A 21,727-nucleotide genomic window follows, 5' to 3' on the forward strand; every position below is an offset into this window, starting at 1 on the left:
TGTCATGGTCCCTTCCCCACCATATGTGTTTAGTGTTAAATGGCATAAGGGAATAAAATTCTAACTTTTAAAGAAAATCCACGTAATTGTTTCAACAGCAGAAAAATACTGATTTGGGGGAGGAGGGCATTTCGTGTGCATGTTCACCGTTCCGTGTGTTGACCCATAAAAATACAGGCATTGAGAGCCACTGGAAACCTCCCAGTTTCTAGCAGCAGGGTGTGCAGTTGTATATGCACAACCACAGGCTTTGGCAATTTTACGAAGAAAAAAAAAAGTTTACAACTGCATGCTAGCAGACTTATTTGAAGGATAAAAAAGTTATTCATAAGATTTTAATGGAAAGGTTTGATGACTCTGAGGATTAATAATGGGATACAAAATACTTTTCACCTGTTGGTCACCAGTTCACATCCAGTCCAGGTCAGTAGCTAATGAAAACGTGCTATCTGAAAGCTACTGGTTTGCTCAGGAGAAATGAGTGGGTGGTCCAAGCCCTAATGGAGATCCCCTGCACAGATGCAATGGCATATTTATGGCTTTTCAGTGCAGAGACCAAAGGGGCAGGATCATAAAACAATGAATGGCAATCTCATTGCTGAGAGGAAAAAAAACATAATGAAGACACTTCAATAATTGATTTGGAAGACTGTGCTGATATTGTTTTAACTGGACCTGGACTTGGTTGTAATGCCTATGACGAGGACAAATTTTCAACAGTTTTCCATTAATAGAGAAAATGTCATTTTTTTTTCTTGTGCTCCAATGAAGATGAATTGCCCACCTTCCAGAAAAAACCAGAGAATTTAAAAGGAAAAAAAGTGAATGTAACAGACACATGGCTTTTGTAACCTAGGATGTCAGTTGTCCAGCTTTTCGAAATGCTCCACTCCCCACACATCATGCAGACTTCAAATCAGAATGGCTGGTTGCTTGCAGTTTTGGCAGACAAATAGTTAAGTGCTTAAATATGAATTTGAGAGCTTGATTTTTAAGACCAGTTCTCTGTAGAAGATTACTGCAATGAGTTTTTTGTTTGGTTTCTTCCCTAGAGACCAGGACAATGGATCCAGCCTTGCTACTGACGCTTTCCTACAAAAGACTTACGATCACCACAACAAACAAAAGAGAGCTAGCTAAGGGCCATTGATGCATTAGTAGAAGACCCTGTATTTATCCTTAAAATACTAAAAACATGGAGACAAAATTAATGTTTTCTATATCCACCCCAATTTTCTCCTCACTCTCCTGGGTAACTGTGCCAAATTCATGTTGAGGCAGCTGTTGTACTTCAGGCTGCTGGAGGCCCAAAGACCCTGCGATGCTAGTAAAACTGGAAAAGATTAATACAGCTGAGCAGCTCTGAATAACCCCCTTGTGGAAAATATGATGACACAGTGGCAACCAGTAAGGTAGTGCAACAAATTAGGTGGTCTCTGTAATTTAAACCAACTTTATATTTCGTAAATATTCATCATTCTTCAAAGCATGCAAGAGCTTAACCACTAGAGCAGAGATTTCATTCTTCAATATAGTTTTACTAGCTTTAACTAGTAATAATGTGATTGCATAAGCAACTCAATTTGTGTCTCAAATGCCGTTGACTGTCATTCCCCACATCTGCTCATTTATTTTTGGCAAGCATTCACATTTTTAATAAAAGGAATTGAATTATGATACGAATTCTTAATGGAGGATTGATTAAATTGCAGACACTGAATATAGAAAAAAAAAGATTATTTTACATATTTCCTTCTTCCTCTCTAGGATGTTTTAAAGTCACAGAGAGACCATGCAATGATAGTAAAAAGGTCTGAACTAAACTTGTGACTTCATTTCACATTTATTCAAGTTCTTGCAGACCTGTGTACCTGTTTCATAACCCGTTCTTTTTGCCTTACAAAAGTTGTCAGGGGACGGGCTAAACACAATTTAAATTATGTATTACTGAGTAAATTTGTGATAAAGTCTTGAAATTTTTAGTTAGTTGGACTAGAGAAACAGGAACTAGAGCTGCATCTTACGATGAGGTCACTGACATATGCAAGCTCCCCATCCCTCCTATAAATATTAACACTTAAGAAATTACTTTAATATCTAGTATTTAAGTATCTAAATGGATGGATTCTTCTTTCTGCCTCATTTTGCTGTGATTTCTATAACTCTTTCTTCTTCACTCTGAATTACAATGTATCTTGCACAATAATTTGTGCGTGAAATGCTAGTCCCACTGAAATACACGAGACTTGCATTATTCACATCAAAGGTCCAAAATTCACATCAGTCTCTACCCTTCCTGTGCAGCAAAGAGATAAATCTTGGCTCTTCATCTCATTTTTATCATAATAAAATAAAAGCAACTGAACATGGTGGAGAAGCAATGACTTCTAAACGTTAACATCTGGCCCAGAAAAAACACACACGAGGCAACATTTGTAAAGAGAAGTGATTTGTAATGAGAAGTACAATATACTTCATTAGAAAAACAGTTGTGGGAGGAGGAGTTTACAGTCACAGAAAATCCTTCTTTGCCCAGCTAATATCAGTGGGCTTGTAAAAGATGCTACTTTTTCAAAGTTTGCCTCTCTCTTAGATGGATCATGGTGAGAAATGATACTGTTACTAGGACTGATCCTCTTGAGGTTTAGCCCTCTAAGAGCTTCAAGAGCAAGAGAATTGATATATATTGATCTCAGTGTATTGGAGCAAGAATTGGACTATTTTGGAGGAAATTAGAGTATAAATCTGTATCTACTAACCCATGATAATTCACCATATACCTCATAGCAAATGTGATACAACTTCCTCATTATTGTCCAATGTGACACACTCACATACCCTTGGCCCTGAGGTCATGATTGATGCTCTTTCCCAGTCATTTCACTGGACCAGGATCCTCACATGCAAGTAAGTCTATGCATACTGCTTGTGTAATCCAGTAAATTACTTCTAGAAATAAGCCTTGGTAGGATCAATAAAATACAATGTCTTTAGTTTAATCCTCTATTTGCACCTTAAGTGGTTTCCTTCCTTCTAAATATATCGCATTAGGTCTCCTTCAAACACAGGTGGATTTTTGTTGACTAAAAATCCATCTACTAGCCTGACTGAGATTCTACTGAAGTCGGTGTAATTTTTCTATGAGCCAAGGTTATTTTAGAATGCAATAACATAAACTGGGTTCTTGGGTCTACATCTATGGGGATAACTAACGGCATGATACCCAGACAGCTGAGATTCAAGCATTGCCCACTGACTTCGGTGGGAATCCACTGGAGCGTAAGCATTTTTGAATGTGACACCAGTGCTTACATATAGATTTAGAAATCTAAAGCACAGCTCATAACTTTAGTGGCTTGGAGCATGATTCAGAGTGTCTTAAGGTGAAATTTTCTTCAAGTAAAGCAGTATGCATCTGATTAAGCAGTAATATATTACTGCTTATTTGACATCCATTTTCTTGTTTTATTGATCTCATAACAGAAAAAGCATTCTTGCTTTATTAAAGCATTCAAAATGATATACAAAAGAAATAGACGCATAGTACTTTTTTTTCTCCTTGAAGTTTAGTGGGGTTTTTTTGTTTTGTTTTGGTTTTTTAATATATACCCATTCTTTAACCTTTCTTCTTGGGAAACTATAACTCTAAAAGGAATTTAACCCATTACAGCACTGTTAAAACCAAGAAAGATTGTGTACAGTCTTAAGTAAACTTTTAAGGAAGAGATTTCATTCCACACTTTGTGATTTATTTACTGTCTAGACCCATATTGAAATATTCACCTCAGTCATTAAGCTTTATTTTATATTAAGAATATGTAATGAAATGTTAAGTAAATTTCCATGTTAGGCACTTCATTTTCCGTTCAGTCTTAAGCCACATTTTATATTTTCTGATAAAGTAGTATATTAATATCTACTCATATTTCACTGGCCAGTCAGTGGAATATAAATTTACTATCTCCACATATTGTTTTCACTGAGTCCTATGAATATCTTCTAAACTAAATTTGGCCTAGATCATGCATTTTTCTATGATTACTGACAAAATTACTACACACAGAGTAATAACAGGTGACTGTTGGCAATATACAACCATGTAGCAAACCAAAAAGATCTCTTTCTTTCATGAAAGCAGTTCATCCTGTGTCAGTGATGTTTTCTATAATAAGCTTTAAATTTATGTTGAGCAAAGCGAGAAGTTTAGGGCTCCCCTTTTCCTGTCTACAGGAAGCTGGAAACATGATACAGAAGATGAGATCCCTAAAGGAGGTTAGTGACGGGTTATGTGCCTAAACACCTGCTCCAGGGTAATTCACCAGCTAGTTCGACAGATAAGTTACATTTAAATGAAAATGCTCCATTTTACAATTAATTCCGTTACATTTGGCATGCTGCCAAACATATGTCCTAAGGGGACTGAAAAGTATATCTATGGATGCAATACTTATGGCACGCAGCCAACCTCAGAAGAAATACAAGCTCAATAGATGTCACCTATTGAAATTTCTGTAGTTCGGAAATCCTGACATTCAGCCTGGAGGTGTTAATGCTCCAGATAACCAAACTTTTAAAAAAATAGGGCTTATGGTTTTGAAGTGAATAGACATAACTTCCTACATTTAAGAGGGAAACCCACTCCTCCCAGATCCCCTAACAAGGAGACTCCTCGTAAACTGGAAACAAAAACGAAAACAACTTCTGACACTTTGCAAATTTCAGAACTAAATCCAAACTTTGTGCTTGGATCAGTTTTATCCCTCAAGGGATTTCAAGTGGCAAGAAAAATTGTAGTGTCTGTGTCAGATCCCAAAGATGAACTGAATACACGAGACAAAAGTAGCAATGGCTACTGCTTGGCTTACCTTGACTTCTTAGGGAGGGCCTTCTCAAGCATTCAACATCATTTATACCTCGTTATGATGGGACTTTAACTGAAATATCCAACTTTCATTTAAAAATTCTTCCTAGAATCAGTACTAAGAGCTAAGGGATTTAGCCTCCCAAAATGAAATATCTAACAGCTTTGCTTGTCTAATTAAATTAACGCATTCAGAAAATGTCTGTTCATAGATTAAAGAGCATTTATTTATCATTCCTAAAAGAAATATTACTAAAAATAATTATGTGATTGTCTGTTATAAATGAAATTATTACTAAAAGAAGAGAGAATCTGTTCTAGAAAATAATACCTAAATTTAACATATAGCATTTTAATTGTTATGTCTTAAAAAAAGTCATGATTTTTTTGACATCGTAACTCTTCTACCTCATCCCTGCTTTCTTCCAGTTTGTGTAAATCTAGAGAGACAGAAAAAGAGTAGCAATCAACCAGTGACATAAAAAATGACAATTTGACAGAGCTGTCCAACAGAAATGCAAATTTCCTTTCTGTGCTGCAACATAAGCAGCAAGTAATTACTGAAACAGTAAATGTTGAATTAGTCTATTCGTTATTGTACTATGTTCCCCTTTTTCCTGCTGTCCCATTTCTTTCTGCGTTGTCATTTATTTATATTTATTTTGAGATGGCTTCCAAGGACTTCAACAATTACTGAATACAGTAGGGTATTTGACAGTGGCACTCTGAATAATTTCACAACTAACCAAAGGTGGCAGGACACCTCTCTGGCCTTCTGTTTGTCTGTAACATAAGCAACAAACAACTGCAGGCAAAAATATGGCCACCCACTGAGAAGGGAGTACTTTGAAACTCAAAAAAAGTACTTAACTTCACTGTTGATACTTCAATGTCACAATCCTGTCTCTTTTATTTTAATCCAAAACACTGCCATTCTCTGTCATGTCTATGTCTGCTTTCTCCCCATGCCCCTTTGAAGAAAACATTTTAAAATAAAATATTTTAGCAAACCTTCTAGGGTAATTGTTATGGAATTTAATACGGTTTGGAGCTGTAACACAGATATTTTACAAGGCAGAGTAAATTTTTCTTACAGCACTTTGGGTAATTTTCCAAGCCAGTAAAAAACAGGAGATTAACAGCACTGTGTGGTGCCGTGTAAAATGGAAGAAAACACCATACAATTTTTTCCAAAGAAATACAGCAAAGCCTGTAATTCCTAGATGCAACACACTAAATGTTACAGTATGGGGCTGTCCCTAAGTACTTTAGCAATTATAGGCACTACTGCAAGCTATGAGGGGTGGTTTGTGGGCTTGAGTTCACTCAAAACAGATAAAACAAAACTTCAAAACAGATTTATTTATAATTGAAATAAAGCATCTCAGACTAGTGTGCTACTATAACAACCACCCACTGCCTGATGGCAGAGAAGCCAGCCATGAGGAAGGAGGTTTTCTCAGTCGTTTCTTTAAGAAGCCTAAAATGAGACAAAATGCTTAAAAGCCTTACTTATAAATGAATTTTTTAGCATAACGGCCAACCCTTTTTATTCTAGAAGGTCTGCTTATAAAATGGAAAATTAACTACAGCACATGCTCAAGGCCTCACCTGGCACTGTCATTTTTGACAGACCCATTTTTATCTCAGAACTGGGAGCCTTGCAATTTTAAAGCCTTTTACAAAAACTATGCTTTTCTTTGTGATATAGAAATAAATTACCTAATCAAGGGATGAGGCTCAGATGCTTTGGTACCAAACTCCGGTGCTACCAGGAGATTGGCTGGGTCAGCTAATATGCCACACTGACAAATAAATTTCTCAAGTAATTTATGCAGCTTAACAAGCTAAAGATATGAAAAACACTTGGAAATACATAATGCTAAAGCACTGCAGTTGTAAACAGCTACATTTTGTTTCTGAAAAATTAATAATAATAAAAAAAAAGAAAGCATAAACTTAAGCCACAGACAACTGGCTATTTTCCAATTACTCTGCTAGCTGAGCTACTAATCATGCTTTTCAACCACTAAATTACACTGTTCTAATACTTTTTCAGGAAAATTGTAGCCTAGTGAGCTGTAATTTTTAGATATGAACATATAACATTATCTAATATAGGGGTTATGAAATACTTGTGACTTATATTAGGTAAGACGACTGTAAATTCATTAGCTATTCCTTTGGACCTCTTAAGTTGGTCTGTTTTTTTCTGCATACGTAGCAGCATGCCCAAGTCCACCTGGTATTTCTTGTATCCCAAAAGAGCTAACAACCCTTGAGACAAATAATTGCATTAAAATAAAAACAGAGAAAATTTAGTACTAATAAGCAATTTTTTACTCCAAATGTTTTATCGCATGCAAATTAGAACTGTAGCACTTAGGTATTTCAAGAATCAATGACAAATTAACAGCTATTTTCGGTTTGGTGTTTCGTTCATTGGTTGGTTGATTTTGTGTCAATGTAAATTACAGTTATTACAAGCTGAACAGCAAATTCCGAGTTTTATGAATGTATCTTTAAAGTTATTCAGGAAGTAAACTTCGGTCAGAATAATTTTGTGCAGAAATGCCATGTTTAATATTTAGAATTATTCTAGATGGGCAAGAGTTTGTCATCAGTAGGTTTTTGGGAGTAGGAAGGAAAGCTAGTTTTATTTGGACTTTTATTTCACATTTTACTTTTATTGGGTTACTTTGGTTTTGCATGTTTCCATATTCTCAGATACACACATGCAAAAATTTGTGTAGGCTTTGGAGAAGAAAATATTATTTCTTCAGGTTTGTGTAACCACGTGTCAGAGATTGGGTTTGCAACACTCTATAATCTCAATTTTCACATACTTCTAAACTCAGAAGAAATAAAATTCTTTCTCAGGAATTTTCCAGTTCTCAAATAAATACATTTTTAACTGTTCTTGAAAACATTCCTAGAAGTAAACAAACAAACTACTTATTAACACCCTCAAATGTTGTTGCTGATTTTCATCTTGGAAAAGAATGTTGCACAAAAATAACATAACATTGTGTTGTCTTTTGAAGACTTTTTCTGGAATATACGGAAACTTACAAATGAAATAATTTAAAAATTGTATGTGGTTATGTTGAGCACATAGAAAGCAAAAAGAATTAGTCCAAGAAAAATAAACAGTGTAGTTCATGTTTTTGCTTATTATTGTTTATTCATCTCTCAAAAAACGCAAGTTTAAAATTTAAATTGCCCTTTGGAACAGCAGTGACATTAGCTATGTGCAAATGGCAACCTGGTAAAATCAACCTGAGATAATGATATGAATTAGTATCTGCCACTTACAGCATGATTACAATCATTTTAAGTTTATGATAGTAGATGAACTGTGATTTACCTTCTTTACAGTTTTACATGTCACTTGTGACCATACAAGAGATAACCCATTCTAGCAGAAGCTAATCCTCCGCAAAATCTCTTTTCAGTAAGAGAGAATAGTAGGTGCTAATATTAAATACATGTCTGTACTTCAACTTAGATTCAAAACACTACCTTTTAATAAACTGGAACTAAGTTCAGCATGAAAACAAAGAAAGGTGAAGAAAATCATAGAACGATTCATGTTGGAAGAGACCTTGAGATATCATCCTGTCCAATCCCCTACCAGATTGCTCATGCAGGTTATTGTTCAAGTTGGAAATACTACTAATACTAAAAAAAACCCAACCAACCAACGACCCACAAAAAACCAGCTACTTATGTTTAATTGCTAAGCTAATAAGCTAAGGTAGTATATGATGCCTTTATTTTAAATGTGTTGTGGAAGTCAATATTAAAATTAAAAAGAAAAAGATACAGACAGGTCATTGTGGATTTAGAAAACGTGCAGAGTTCCTAGTTTGTGTTTGACAGAATGAAGGACAGACAACATGAACAAAGCAAACAGTTTACACTCTAGAAGACTCATTTGTTATGTCCTTGTTTATGAAATCTTGAAAAGCTTTCGCTCGAAGTTGGGAAAGGATAGACTGCTGTAACAAGTAAGCAATTTTGGAAATCTCTAGTCACCATATGTGGCATAGGTTGCCCTCACAGTTCTTTATGGGAACGCAAAGAAAACAGAAGGTACAAGAAGGTGGTCCAGGTATCCAGAGTGGCCCTAAGGGATTAAATTAATCACGTCAGGCTGCTTTTAGCAAGCATTAATACTGGCAAGAGACTTGAGGAAGCTGAAAAGCTAGGCTTAAAGTTACGCAACTTCATTGGAATTTAAGTCCGGAAGTAAAACACAGCTGAATTTGTGAACTTTACAGTTGGGACTTTACTGCTATTTGTTTTATACAAGAAGTGCCTTTGGCTGGAACTTAGGAACTTGTCTGATACCTTCCTCCTCTCCTCCCTCATGCCCCAATTTCACCGACAGAGAAAAAATTTCTGTCTATATTACCACCCACTTCTACCCTTCACTTCATCAACCATCTCACATTTCTCCCTGGAAAAGAGACACGGAGAAGCGTTATCAATAGTTTTGTCGCAGCACTTCTACTCAGAAACAGGACTGCAAAAAGTCTGAAGGTTTGGTTCAAAGAGATGAGGGGAAAGAAGCCTCTAAAATGTCTTTCCTCTAACAACTGAAAACTGACTGAAGTAGGCTTTCCTCTCTCCTAAATATCCAGGCTGTGAGAAAATGATCATAAACCTAGGTAGCAAAGTTTAAAAGAAGCATAAATCACAGTGGTACCTCAAGTTAGGTATGGACTGAAACAACTGTGCCAAAGGGAGCAGCTCTCACGCTACTGAATTTCCAGGAAGTCAATGCAGACTTCCAGGAAGCACATCAGTTACAGAAATCATGTATTTGCGATGGGAACTAATACTAGTACAGTTCAGTACACTAGAAACTAGACAAAACTAATTTAATGTGAATCACTGAGCAGATGGTAGGCTGCAAAACTGATTAAGGGTAAGTGACCAACATGGAGACAGAAAAAGTCCATATTCTATTGCCAAATCTCTTTAGCATCTATTTTCCTGTTGAATGTCTTTTCAGACTTTGTAGCTGAAACAATTACATGAAATAAATGCCAAATTTCAAAAGATCAAATGAATTTTCTTTTTCAGGAATGACATAATCACTTGAAAATTTTTCTGCCATCTCTAATTACTTTGCCATCAACGTTTTGCTTTGTTTTGTGTTTATGAGGTCCTATGTCACTAAAAGCCAACAGGGCATCAGCACCATCTTTTCATCTTATGCTGCTGTTACTAGAATGGGCAGGAACCTATCTATATGTATTGCTATGAATACAAGAAGCAGCAAGAGTAGTTAAAAAAAGGTAGCAAGAGATGTGGTGAGAATAGACTACAATTATGACACAGAGCAAGTATAGGTAAGCAAGTGTGCATTAAAGTATTTTATTGCTCATCAAGGTGCAGTATTCAGCCTCCAAAATTGCAATATTTCACAAAAAAAACCCCAAAACCCAAACAACTATGCTGTCAAAACCCTTAATCAGAAAGCATGACTGAAATAGCACGATAAATAGGGCAATAAGCAATTTGCAGGCCAAAGTCTTCCCGTCCCTTTACCTCAACTTCTCGAAGGGCCTGGGACCAGCTCCCAGGAGCTGCTGATTAACTCACCGTCAGAGCCAGCAGTTTTCCATAGGTGAGATGCGCTGGGATGTGGTCACTCTTGGATCGCAGTGACTCCACGTACCAGCGCTCTGCTTCAGGCAGCCGGCTCATTCTCATATAGGCTTCTCCTACAGGGTGAGACAAATGTTAGTGAGAACGTCCAAAATTTCTCAAGGTCTCCACAATTTATTATCCCATTTATCATTTGCTGTTTATTAAATGGACAGAGATCTTGAAAAGGGTGAAGTCCTTTGAATACCTGCAATGAAAAAGCAAAATCTCAAGAGAGAGCTGCAGATGCTAAGTTTCAGTCAAAAAAACTCAAAATAACAGAAATTTTATGACATCTACTATAGAGAAGTTACTTCTTTTCCATCAGTCTACATTGCACATCATGGAGTGGCGGGGAGAATAAAGGATGCCCTAGCATTTAATCATAATACTTCAAGAATCTAGATGAAATGTGCCCCTGCCCAAGCCAATGACAAGACTGAAAATGCCTACAGGAGAGCCAGGATTTCACCATCTCACTAGCTGATTCATTACAAATAAATGGCTAAGTAACTTCCCAAAATTATGAAGTCACAGTTTATCCAGTGCTACCACTGGAGGATCAAGAGAGGACTATGGCTGACCCAAGAAGAGGACAGCTAAGCCTGTCTCCAGGTGAGACACTGCCCCCAGTTCTGCATCACATGGAGATGAACAGCTGTGAGTGCATCAGAGACAGACAGAAGGACCAGTGTTTTCTGTTCAAGCCTGAGGCCAACTATCGCACCACTACAACTCAGGAAGTACCACCTACATGCTTGAAGAAGGAAAATAGAAGGAACTCTTATCATGGGAGCTACTTCATCTCGAGTATTTTACAGGGGCTACAGAAGATTTTCTTGATGAATGAGAAGTGGACTGAGCCCAGTTAGAATATTTTTTTTTTTTTAGTTTCAGGAGTTAGGGTGCAGTGCAAGCAAAATTACCAAAACACAGCCCACAGACAAAATAAGCATGATGTAGAGTCAGAAGTCACATTGAGACAACACTAAGTGGAGCCAACATGACTTTTATGACCAGAGCTTTTCCAAAAGGGGTGCAAGCCTGTAAATCTAGCAGACCAAGATTTCTAATTGAAGAATCTACAGAACATTCTGTACTCATGCACTGGTCTTGGATATCTGATTACATACACAGAAGCAGCTGACGTTTCAGTCCCAGAAGTCATTTCCCCCCAAAATCAAGGGAAATTAGGGAAAAAAAAAAAAAGGAAAGACACTCCAAACGAACATGAGCACCCTGAAAAACCCATGATCAAATTCAGGGATATCAATGTCAAACACATTTTTTTTCACTCTGCCAGCACTCACAAATAGGTGATGTAGCATTATACTTTGTTACACACAAAAAGAAAGTCATGAAGTCAAGTGTTGAAAGGATGGAAGACACCAGGAGTCAAGCTATATGCTCCCCTCAACTCTTCTCCCTAGCTGTACGCTTTACGGCAGAATGTTTAATTATTTGATTGCATATTATTGTTCCCACAGGCCCCTGCTTCATTTAGCATACAGGAAATGAGGAATCCATATTGCCCTTTTCTTTAAGTGGAAAATTCCAGCCCAACCTGTTACAGCTTGGCAAAGTTTCAAGCAATTAACAATGAGATCCTTTAAAAAGTAATGTAAGCAGCCATAAGAGATGGAGTTATTATCTGCTGGTAGTCTATGTTGAATGCACTGCCAAATTTCAAAAAGATCTAAGATTCTAATCTATTTTTCATGACAGATTCTGATATAAGAAGAGATTAACATCTTTGAAGTACTGGGAAATTCAATTTTTAATAGGTTTTAAGAGCTCAACTACTTTACAAGCTAAGCTCCTAAAACTTTGAGGGTATTTCTGAGTGGCACATCTCAAAACGAGGCTACAATATGTCAATCTAAATGTCAAACCATACGAAAAGGAATTTTATTCCCCTGAAGACTTCAGAGGGAATTCTCTATAGTTGAACATTTTTCTTCTGAAGAGTCTGTTTTTCTGCCCATAAACCCCATATAATCAAGATTTGCCATATTATAAGCATAGAACATGTCATTATTACAGAAGGAAGTACTGTTAGGGAGTCTGTTATTAATTTCCTTTTCTAAATTATTTACAATGACACTCCTATCTAAAAAGAAATCAAAGTAAGTTGAAAACTGATAGAGGCTGTGCCACTGCCATACTCAAAGACCAGAATAAAATCAAGCAACTGTTAATTGAAGCATTAATTCAATCAAGTGATTCTTTGTGTTAGACTGATGCAATTTTAACAAAAGCTGTTCCATTTCAAGATAGTTTTCCAACAAAATGACAGAGAAAACATGTATGAATTGACATACATGACATAAATGACATTGTTGTCATTCATTGTTGTCATTTGTGTGTCTGAGATAAAAATAAGAAAAATAATATTTGTATTTTACAACCACATATTGTTATAAACTTGCAACATGAATGATTTAATCTTCAGGAAAAGAATAGAGTGTCCATTGACAAAAAATTTGCAAACCAGCGGTACATGTGAGCTGGTTTCCATATTTACTTTAACAATTACTTAATTCGCAAAATCTTTCAAAACTCTTGCTAAAAAACTGAAAGGTCACACACCCACACAAATTATTAATTAAATTATCAAGAGAAGTAACAAAAACAGAGAAAGAAATTCATGGCAGTGGAAACCTTAAGACAAACTGACAGTTATTCCAGTTCTCCAGTCTGTATCAACATGCAGCCACGTGCAGCATTGTCTGCACAATGACTAAGAAATTCAATAGCCAGCTGGGGTAAAAGGGTGCAGATCAGTAATTTAAAACTGTTTCCATTTTTACAGGTGTTAGTTCAGCTATATTTTCTGGGGCTTATGAACCCATTTCTTAGCTTATTCTACAAGGAAGAATATAGATTATTAAATTGTAACTCTCATTTACTAAGGTAGTGCAAAAAAACATTAATATGTAACTGAAACACTATTTAAAGGAGTGCATACATAGTTCAGTAACACCTCTATTAATGCTTTATGACAAAGAAATGAGTAATGGGTTACCTTTTAAGCAGACATACACCACTATAACTAAAATCCTGCTATTCGAGTAGATTTTCTTTGCCATAGAGATCAGACTACCATTCTCCAAATGATATTTCCCCATATTTCCCCAGAATACTTGGAACTTTTAAAATAAACAAAGCAAAACAACAAAAAAAACCCCAATAAACTAAAACAACACCAAAAAATTCCCACTGAAATGATACCAGGATGAATTGATGAAGAATAACGAAAAAACAATAACAATAATATTAAACATTAAATATTTATATTAAATAATAATACTAATAAAGGATCAGCTTGCTAACAGCTATTTCCCCTGAAAGGCTAACTTTATACTTGATAATTAAGTGGAATGTGAACTTAACACAAATCCTAAAAAAAAATATATATATATATACAGAACTTAAGGTTTTTTAATACATACCACATTGTTAAAAAGAAAATTTAGGTACCATTTACATGAATGTATGTTACATAGTTTGAAATTAACCTCTGCTGATTTCATATTTGCTCTGTGTCAGATGCACCTCATCATACCAAGCAAAGGCAGCACGTCAGACTTATCGATGGGCAAGTACAATGGAACTATGGATGTAACATCACTGTACTATTACATGTATGTGTCATGTACCCATACTTTCAGATTAAAAACATATGTTCCTCCTGTGGTCCTCCTCTCAGGACCAAAACAGATAGTGCTGAAAAATCAAGTCAAAAATTATCTCTGTAAGGGAGACAATGCAGGGCACGTCTGCCTTGCATCATCCTTTTATGTGTTAACTATCTGCTACTCAGGTTTCTGGATGGAAAAATGTAGTACAGAATTTGGCATTGATGAGTAGATGTCAAAACAGAAAGGAAGACAGAGATGTACTTTGAAAAGTCTCTAATGTATACATTCAGTCAGGATTTAAATTTCATTTTTCCACCATTTCTTTGAATTGGGAACATAAACAGGTTGCCTTAGAAAATGATGGAGAGGTCTGCATCCCTGTGTACCACAATACCACAAGGAATTTGTGTCTTTCATAAAGCAACTGTGCAGAGTTCTTGTGCAAATCAAGGCTGCAGATGCACTTACCATAAATGCATCTCCCTGGATATATAACTTCTCTTCTTTTTTCCCTTAGGTACCAGTGCATACAATAACATGAGAAATCTAGATGCATGGTTTGATGTTGTACTGTAATGATATTTAAGATATACTGCAAAAGATTAATAGTGAGAAATATTCAGTGCACGCACATCTCCTCTGAAACAGCTGAAGCATGTGAACTTAATGAGCATCAAGTTCTGCACAGACTAAGTGTATTCTCTTGTTATTGCTGTTGGTTTGTTTGGTTTGCTGGTTTTGTTGTTGTTGTTTTCCTTTTACAGAATAATCTCCTTGAAGATTTCAAGGAATATATTGTATTATAAGAGGGCTTTTGATGGATGGGAATCAATCCACATTTACTTCAGTTGAGCAGATTCTTATAGGTCTCAAATTAGCCAAAGCAAAGCCTCTGATCTGATTTAATTAGACCACTAAGCTACTTTTGAAGGAAAATACCTGGAGAACAGATATAAATTAAGGGCAAAATAAAATCAGTTGCAACATGGAACAGCATGGACTCTGCACAGCTGTTTTCTGTTGTACAAAGACTTCCAGGGAAAGAAGTATACTGACACAAATAGAAGCACTGAGCTCACCTGAGATAGATAATTTCATTTTCGTTTTCCAACTGATTTGCAACCAGTAGTAAATCATAAGGGTACAAACTAAGAATGCATAACTGAACAAGTGATTGTATGCTTTTCTTGCCTTTTACTGTATTTACAGACATTTTAAATATTTTTTTGTCAGTAAAACACAGACATTATGCCAGTGCCGTTTTCTCTTAATAGAAGCACTTTCCATTAGAATCATGCCTATCTGGGATCCCTGTAGTCCAATGTCAGTATAGGACCATATCTTTGGTCTACAAATGTTCAATTGTACTTGTTTTCATACAAAACCACATATGTTTAAAATACAAATGCATTTCAGGCTTAGACTCTTAGCTTTTTCAGAATATTGCCTAAGAAAGCTCAAGCATTTCACATGAAATTATAGATCAACAGTCCAAAGAGATAAAACCCAGAAAATCTGAGAACCTGGGAAAAAAAAAATAACAACAAAAACAAACTAGTCTCAAACATTACATCCACTGCCCCATCAGCAATCCACTGCTGTAACCTTCATACTCAGCTTGAATCCCTCAAACAAGACAAAGTGAAGAAACAGGAGACATTGCAATCAGCCCAGAGATTTATACTCCGTTTTGGACAGCAGTTCTAATCTACTGTAGTCTGCAAAGTCTCAGAGTGGGAAGGGTTAAAGCAGCAGGGTGGGGGAGAGAAGGAAGCACAGCCTTTTACTCCATCACTAGCAGAGTGGACTCCATTCTTATTTCCCTAGAATATAAATAAAATATACATATAAAAAAATATTTTTTTCCAACCAAGCTAGTTTTAAAAGAAAAAACTTTGTAACGTACATTTAGTAAGAAATTACCAATAAAGCTTCATGGGATGCTCAGGAAGCACGCTGGTGACTGGAGTTGAGGCCAGTGCAGGTACCATGCCCTGCCTAAGTTATGGTGTGGGGTATGTATTTCACGGTTTAATCATCTTTGGCTCTTAAAAAGTAAGTCTTGCACAGCATGAACTGTAAAACTATGCCAGCAAAATGTTTCTTGGAGTTCTAAACAATATTTAAAAGTAATTCAATAAAAAAGCATTTAATAGGAGCAAGGGGCAAATGGGATAGGAGCCTTAATAATATTAACAGGTTTGTACAAACAGCCACATCCACCCAAAAGCATAATCAAATAAAGCGATAGTCATGTTATAATCATCGACACAGAAAGTCTCTCTGTATGCTAAGCCTTTGTACTTATGATGCAAACCTCTGCACCACATGTAAAATCTGGCTCCCTTTTCCTGTTCCGTACCTGGCTGCCACTTGTGGATGATTTCTTTTCTGTCCATGTGCAATGTAGCAGATTAGCTAATTTGTGCATCATTAACTGTATTCACTTCTGCAATGTTAGCTTCTTTTGTAACTTGCATTTCTCATCAAAAATGTTTGTAAGGCTTTGCATTAAATGCATTTGAAAATAGACATGCAGACATTAGTTGGCAAGGGCAGAAGTGCGATCAAGACATTTGTCTTTATGACAGTATCTTGCCAAACTAAACCTGAACAATGCCACCCCAACATCTTTCTTCGTACTATTCAGTATTAAAATAAAGCCTCCATGGTCCACCTCATACCACTTAACTGGCAGAAGTATGAATTACTGTAGCAGGTGGGCCAGTGTGGTTTTAAAAGCAATGTAATACAATCAACTGTATAATATCAGATTTCAAGGAACGCAAAAGACATCTAGAGCAGACGCTGATCCTTAAGCAATCCTAATATTGGCATTAAAGTGTTCAAGATCCCACAGGGACCATTTTATCTTTTGACCCCAGGTTTTAATTGAAACTTTAAACAAAATATATTACCTATTTAATGCAGCTGAGCTGGACTCTGGCCTTTGTAGTGCATGTCACCATGCCAAGCAAATTAATCTGTGTAACCTTAGCATGTACTTTTTAATTTACATCAAAGAAATATGACATAGAGAAAATAAATGCCAAGACAATCTTATACAGCTTGTTGAATAATTATTTTGATTCTAGTTTTAGATTTTTAACTTTTAGCTGGTTTGGGTTCTTTTAAGAAAAAAAAATTGAAAAGGCTTTACTTCTTGGCACAAAGCCAGAGAAACATATGGTTTCCTTAGCTGAGTTGTTGCACACCTGGCAAAATAAATCCAGCAACAGGAGACCAAAATCTACCCTGCAAATTTTCATATGTACAAACTTAGAACATCTGATGCTGGTCTTCTGGTCCCACCTTTTGTACCGTGAATAAAATGCAAAGTCAAATGGATGGCTTGCTTCTTGAGGCCCAGTACTTCTTTTTCCTTTAAGAGGCAAGTAACTCAGAGTTTTAAAGGATGAGAGTCAGCGGCAAGGCTGGCACACTGGAGGAGTCTCTGGGCCTGTCAGAGCAAAAAGCCAATAGAAGCAGGGGCAGGAAAAGGAGTGTAACACAAACAGGGAAAGCAGGCAGTGTAAAGGCTTAACACTGACGGAGTGTTAATGCTACCACAGTCTGAGTGCTGGAGTTCAAACCCTAATTCAGTTTAAACAGTTCATCTTCTGCTTATTCTCTTTTGAGTATGTCATGTACATCATATAGAGAAAAAATCCTCCAGAAATCTCCACTGAAATGACTGAAGAATTATTAAAAATTAGAGGAAGCACTGTTTTCTTGCACCACATGCCAATATCTAACACTGAACCAAGCAGAGCTATTGCCAGAGACTTAGAATACATCAAACTCACAATGGCAACTGCAGCAGACAATCTGCAAACTGTACTCTTGGATTTCATGATAGACTGTGAAGAGTTTTTCCACAGGGAGAGAGACAGGGAAGGACTCTTCCTCCTTGACCAGACGGGGAGCACTCCCCAGTTTCTCCCCCTTCCTCCCCAGCAATGCGCACACGGTGAGCAGGCACAGCTCATGCACTTCCAAGCACACGAGACAGGACTGGCCTATTTCAGTTCCTCCGGTCTCCCTTTTAAATGCATAAGTAGGCAGACAAGTTTATGTAACACTGTTTATCAAAGACAGTGTTATAGTGAAAATGTTTATAATTTTATCTTGAACATCGAAACAGAAATAAACAACCCAGTCAGCCTTCGGGTGCCCAGTGACACCATACGAGCTGCAGAGCGGATGCGTTCCTGATAATGGATGTGGTTGCCTTGCTCTCCTGTCACACCCGATGCAAAGAGATGACCGAAGAGGTGTTTAGGATTTATCTCACCCAATTTGAGCTAGCAAGTCTAAGCGAGTCATCTCAGCTCCTTTTACAGTAGAAGTATGCTTGCAGGGGATTATTCGTATAATCTAAAATAGACAGCTAAGTTAGATGGGCCTAATTACTCCCCAGAGGTATCTCTTCCTTTCCACACTATAAAGAGCATACCTACCTAGCTCTGTCTTGTCATCTAACTTTACACTATTACAGGTAAGAGAGACTAACCTAACTAACCACAGTCACATACACTCATGCAGACAAATCCAGGACAGCTTTAAACAAATCCCTCTGAGTCCTGCTGTTAACAGAGCTGCACTGCATTCGATTCAAGTCAGTACCCGACGCTTTATGTGGCCTCTTGGATGGCCTTTGCAGCACAGCCAACAAGCCGCACCTCGGCAACCAGCGTGAAGCAAGTTCTGGTTTCCCTGCAACAACTGCCATCACAACAGCAACCAAAATACACATATATAGAATCACAGAATAGTTTGGGTTGGAAGGGACCTTCCAAGGTCATCTAGTCCAACCCCCTGCAATGAGCAGGGACATCTTCAACTAGATCAGGTTGCCCAGAGCCCCGTCCAGCCTGGCCTGGAATGTCTCCAGGGATGGGGCATCTACCACCTCTCTACGCAACCTGTTTCGGTATTTTAGCACCCTCATTGTAAAAAAATCCTTCCTCATGTCTAGCCTGAATCTCCTCTCTTCTAGTTTAAAGCCGTTACTCCTTGTCCTGTCATAACACATCCTTCTAAAAAGTCTGTCCTCATCCTTGTTATAAGCTCCTTTTAAGTACCTAAAGGCTGCAATATGCTACATTAACGATAAGTTGTACTTTACAGAGCTCCATAATAGCCTGTTGCTCTTTGCAACAGGCTGAAAGGGGCTACGGTAATCTTAGTTGACCCTAACTTGCTGTGCCGCTGGGACATCCGCAAAGTGCCGGCAGCTGCCTGAAGGGAAGAGAAGCCAGAGTCTGGGCTAAGACGTGGAGGGAGGAAGTGCAGCAGCAGCCAAGCCCGGGCAAAGGACTGAGCTGGCCTTTGTGTCCTCCATCGCTTTGTGAGTCAATAAATGCAAATCCCAGGAACAGAGTGAACTTGGACATCGCGGACTGTGCTTATAAAGGAAGCTAAGAAAGGCCCCCTGAACCTAAAAAAGTAGCCAACTGGCAAAAAAGTAAAAACTAGAGAATCTCACAGGTCATAGTGGTTCTAAAGGGACCATCTATTCATGGGGGAGAAAAAAAAAAAAAGGGTGTCACAGGCCTGCTTTTTGATGGAACAAACCATCATGCTAGAAACAGCTTTTTTTTTCCAATTTCTGTACTTCTGAGGAGCAATTTTATCAGAATTAGGAAATACATATGAGCCCTAAAGAGGTCAGTCAAACTTCAGGGGGTTTTCTGGAGCACTGCAGTACTTCAGCAATCACTTTAGGACAGTGATAATAAGTAGAGGCTTAGTTCACGGAGCGGTGACTGTTGATAACTCCACCAAATTTATCAGCAAGTGCTGATAAATAAAACTGATAAAACAATGTTTGAGCTAAGACTCCCTATGAACGAAAGCACAGACAATAATCAACTTGTGCATTTTAGGGATTTTAGTCTTTTGCATTTATCTGATAAAGCTTAGTATTCAGAGGAAATAACTCTTCGTTGAGCTGTATGACTGTTAAGGAAGCGTTTATACTATTATTGACATTGGATACTTTGTCACTGTGACAAGAGAAGTACTCAATTTAGCATTTACAGGGATTTGCAAACATGTAGCATCAGTCACAACCAGAATTTTAGAATATTTTTTCCTATGCCCAAGTACTTGTAAGGAGCTAATAAAAGATGCCTTTCCTAATAAGCAGAGAAGAGTGAGTAGTGCCTCCCTACATCAACTGTGTCAAACCAATTGGTATCAACTAATACACTCCCTTTTATTTTAGGCATTGGGAGGGGAGGAAAAGCCACAAAACCTCTCATGCTTCCTGTTGATCCTAATTGTTTCTACATGTATTTTTAATTGGTCTACTTCAAAGAACTTTAAAGGAATTTTACACCCTTTTCTGTCCCAGATAAGAGCTCAAGGAGTCTACTAGGCCAGACACTGATGTTGCTTAGCAAAACACATGCTGTTTCAGAGAAAATTCTACTTAAAAGCATCTCTGGAACAATTAAGAACCTATCCTCTTGTCTACAGATCTGAATACTATAAATAACTCATATTATCTTCTTTCTTTTATTTGTTTAATGTATTCTGTATAAAGATGTGATGAAGAACATCAGAAGTTGAAGTTTAAAAACAAAATACCACCTCAGCTAAATTAATTTTTCTTGCGGTACTCAAGGGACTCTGCTAAAATTCTGAAGAACAGATAGGCTGGTCCTGGAAGAAGAATTCTCTCACTGTAGATGTCTAACTAATAGTATATCAGCTGGGAAATTAGTTTTTGGCACACTCTGAAAAAAAATCCAGCCATGTCTGTGGGTCTGTTTGGACATCTTGTTGGTTTACAAGGAAATTTAACAGACAAGAGCCACACTAAATTTTCTGTTATAATCAGTCTCACTCCATTTTCTCTAAAGTATATACAATTTCTTCTTAGTTTCAAATATGACTAAATGAGAGATTGAAAAAACCTGTATAAATTGTATAGGAGGTCTCCAAGACAGTGGATGAGAGACTCTCGAGGCCAAGAAAAACACCATGCATTCTAAATAGAATCATAGAATGGTTTGGGTTGGAAGGGCCCTCTAAAAGCATCTAGTTCCATCCCCTCCACACTATGGGCAGGGACACCTTCCACTAGACCAGGTTACTTAAAGTCCTGTCCAACCTGGCCTTGAACATTTCCAGGGATGGGGCATCCACAACTTCTCTGGGCAACCTGTTCCAGTGCCTCACCACCCTCACAGTGAAAAATTTCTTCCTTATATCTCATCTAAATCCATCCTCTCTCAGTTTAAAGCCATTACTCCTTGTCCTACCACTACGTGCCCTTGTAAAAAGTCCCTTTCCAGCTTTCTTATAAGTCCCTCTGGAAGGCTGCTATAAGGTCTCCCCAGAGCTTTCTCTTCTTCAGGCTGAACAACCTCAGTTCTCTCAGCCCATCTCCATAGGAGAGGTGCTCCAGCCCTCTGATCATTTTCATGGCCTTCCTTTGGACTTGCTCCAACAGGTCCATGTCCCTCTTGTGTTAGGGGCCCCAGAGCTGAGTGGAGTACTCCAGGTGGGGTCTCACAATAGTGGAGTAGAGGGAAAGAATCACCTATGTCAACCTGCT

The 21,727-nt window shown here is 37.4% G+C and overlaps 1 protein-coding gene across 1 annotated transcript in view; it reads right to left on the minus strand.

The window, feature by feature from the left end:
* TMTC2 (transmembrane O-mannosyltransferase targeting cadherins 2) overlaps positions 1-21,727 on the minus strand; it is a 255,769-nt gene that overhangs the window by 49,298 nt on the left and 184,744 nt on the right. The window contains exon 8 of the mRNA XM_065639501.1: positions 10,475-10,596. Within this exon, the coding sequence (XP_065495573.1) occupies positions 10,475-10,596 (122 nt within the window). The remainder of the gene's footprint in view (positions 1-10,474; positions 10,597-21,727) is intronic.

This window comes from Caloenas nicobarica, chromosome 1 (genome assembly GCF_036013445.1).
Source record: "Caloenas nicobarica isolate bCalNic1 chromosome 1, bCalNic1.hap1, whole genome shotgun sequence".
Lineage (NCBI taxonomy): Eukaryota > Metazoa > Chordata > Aves > Columbiformes > Columbidae > Caloenas > Caloenas nicobarica.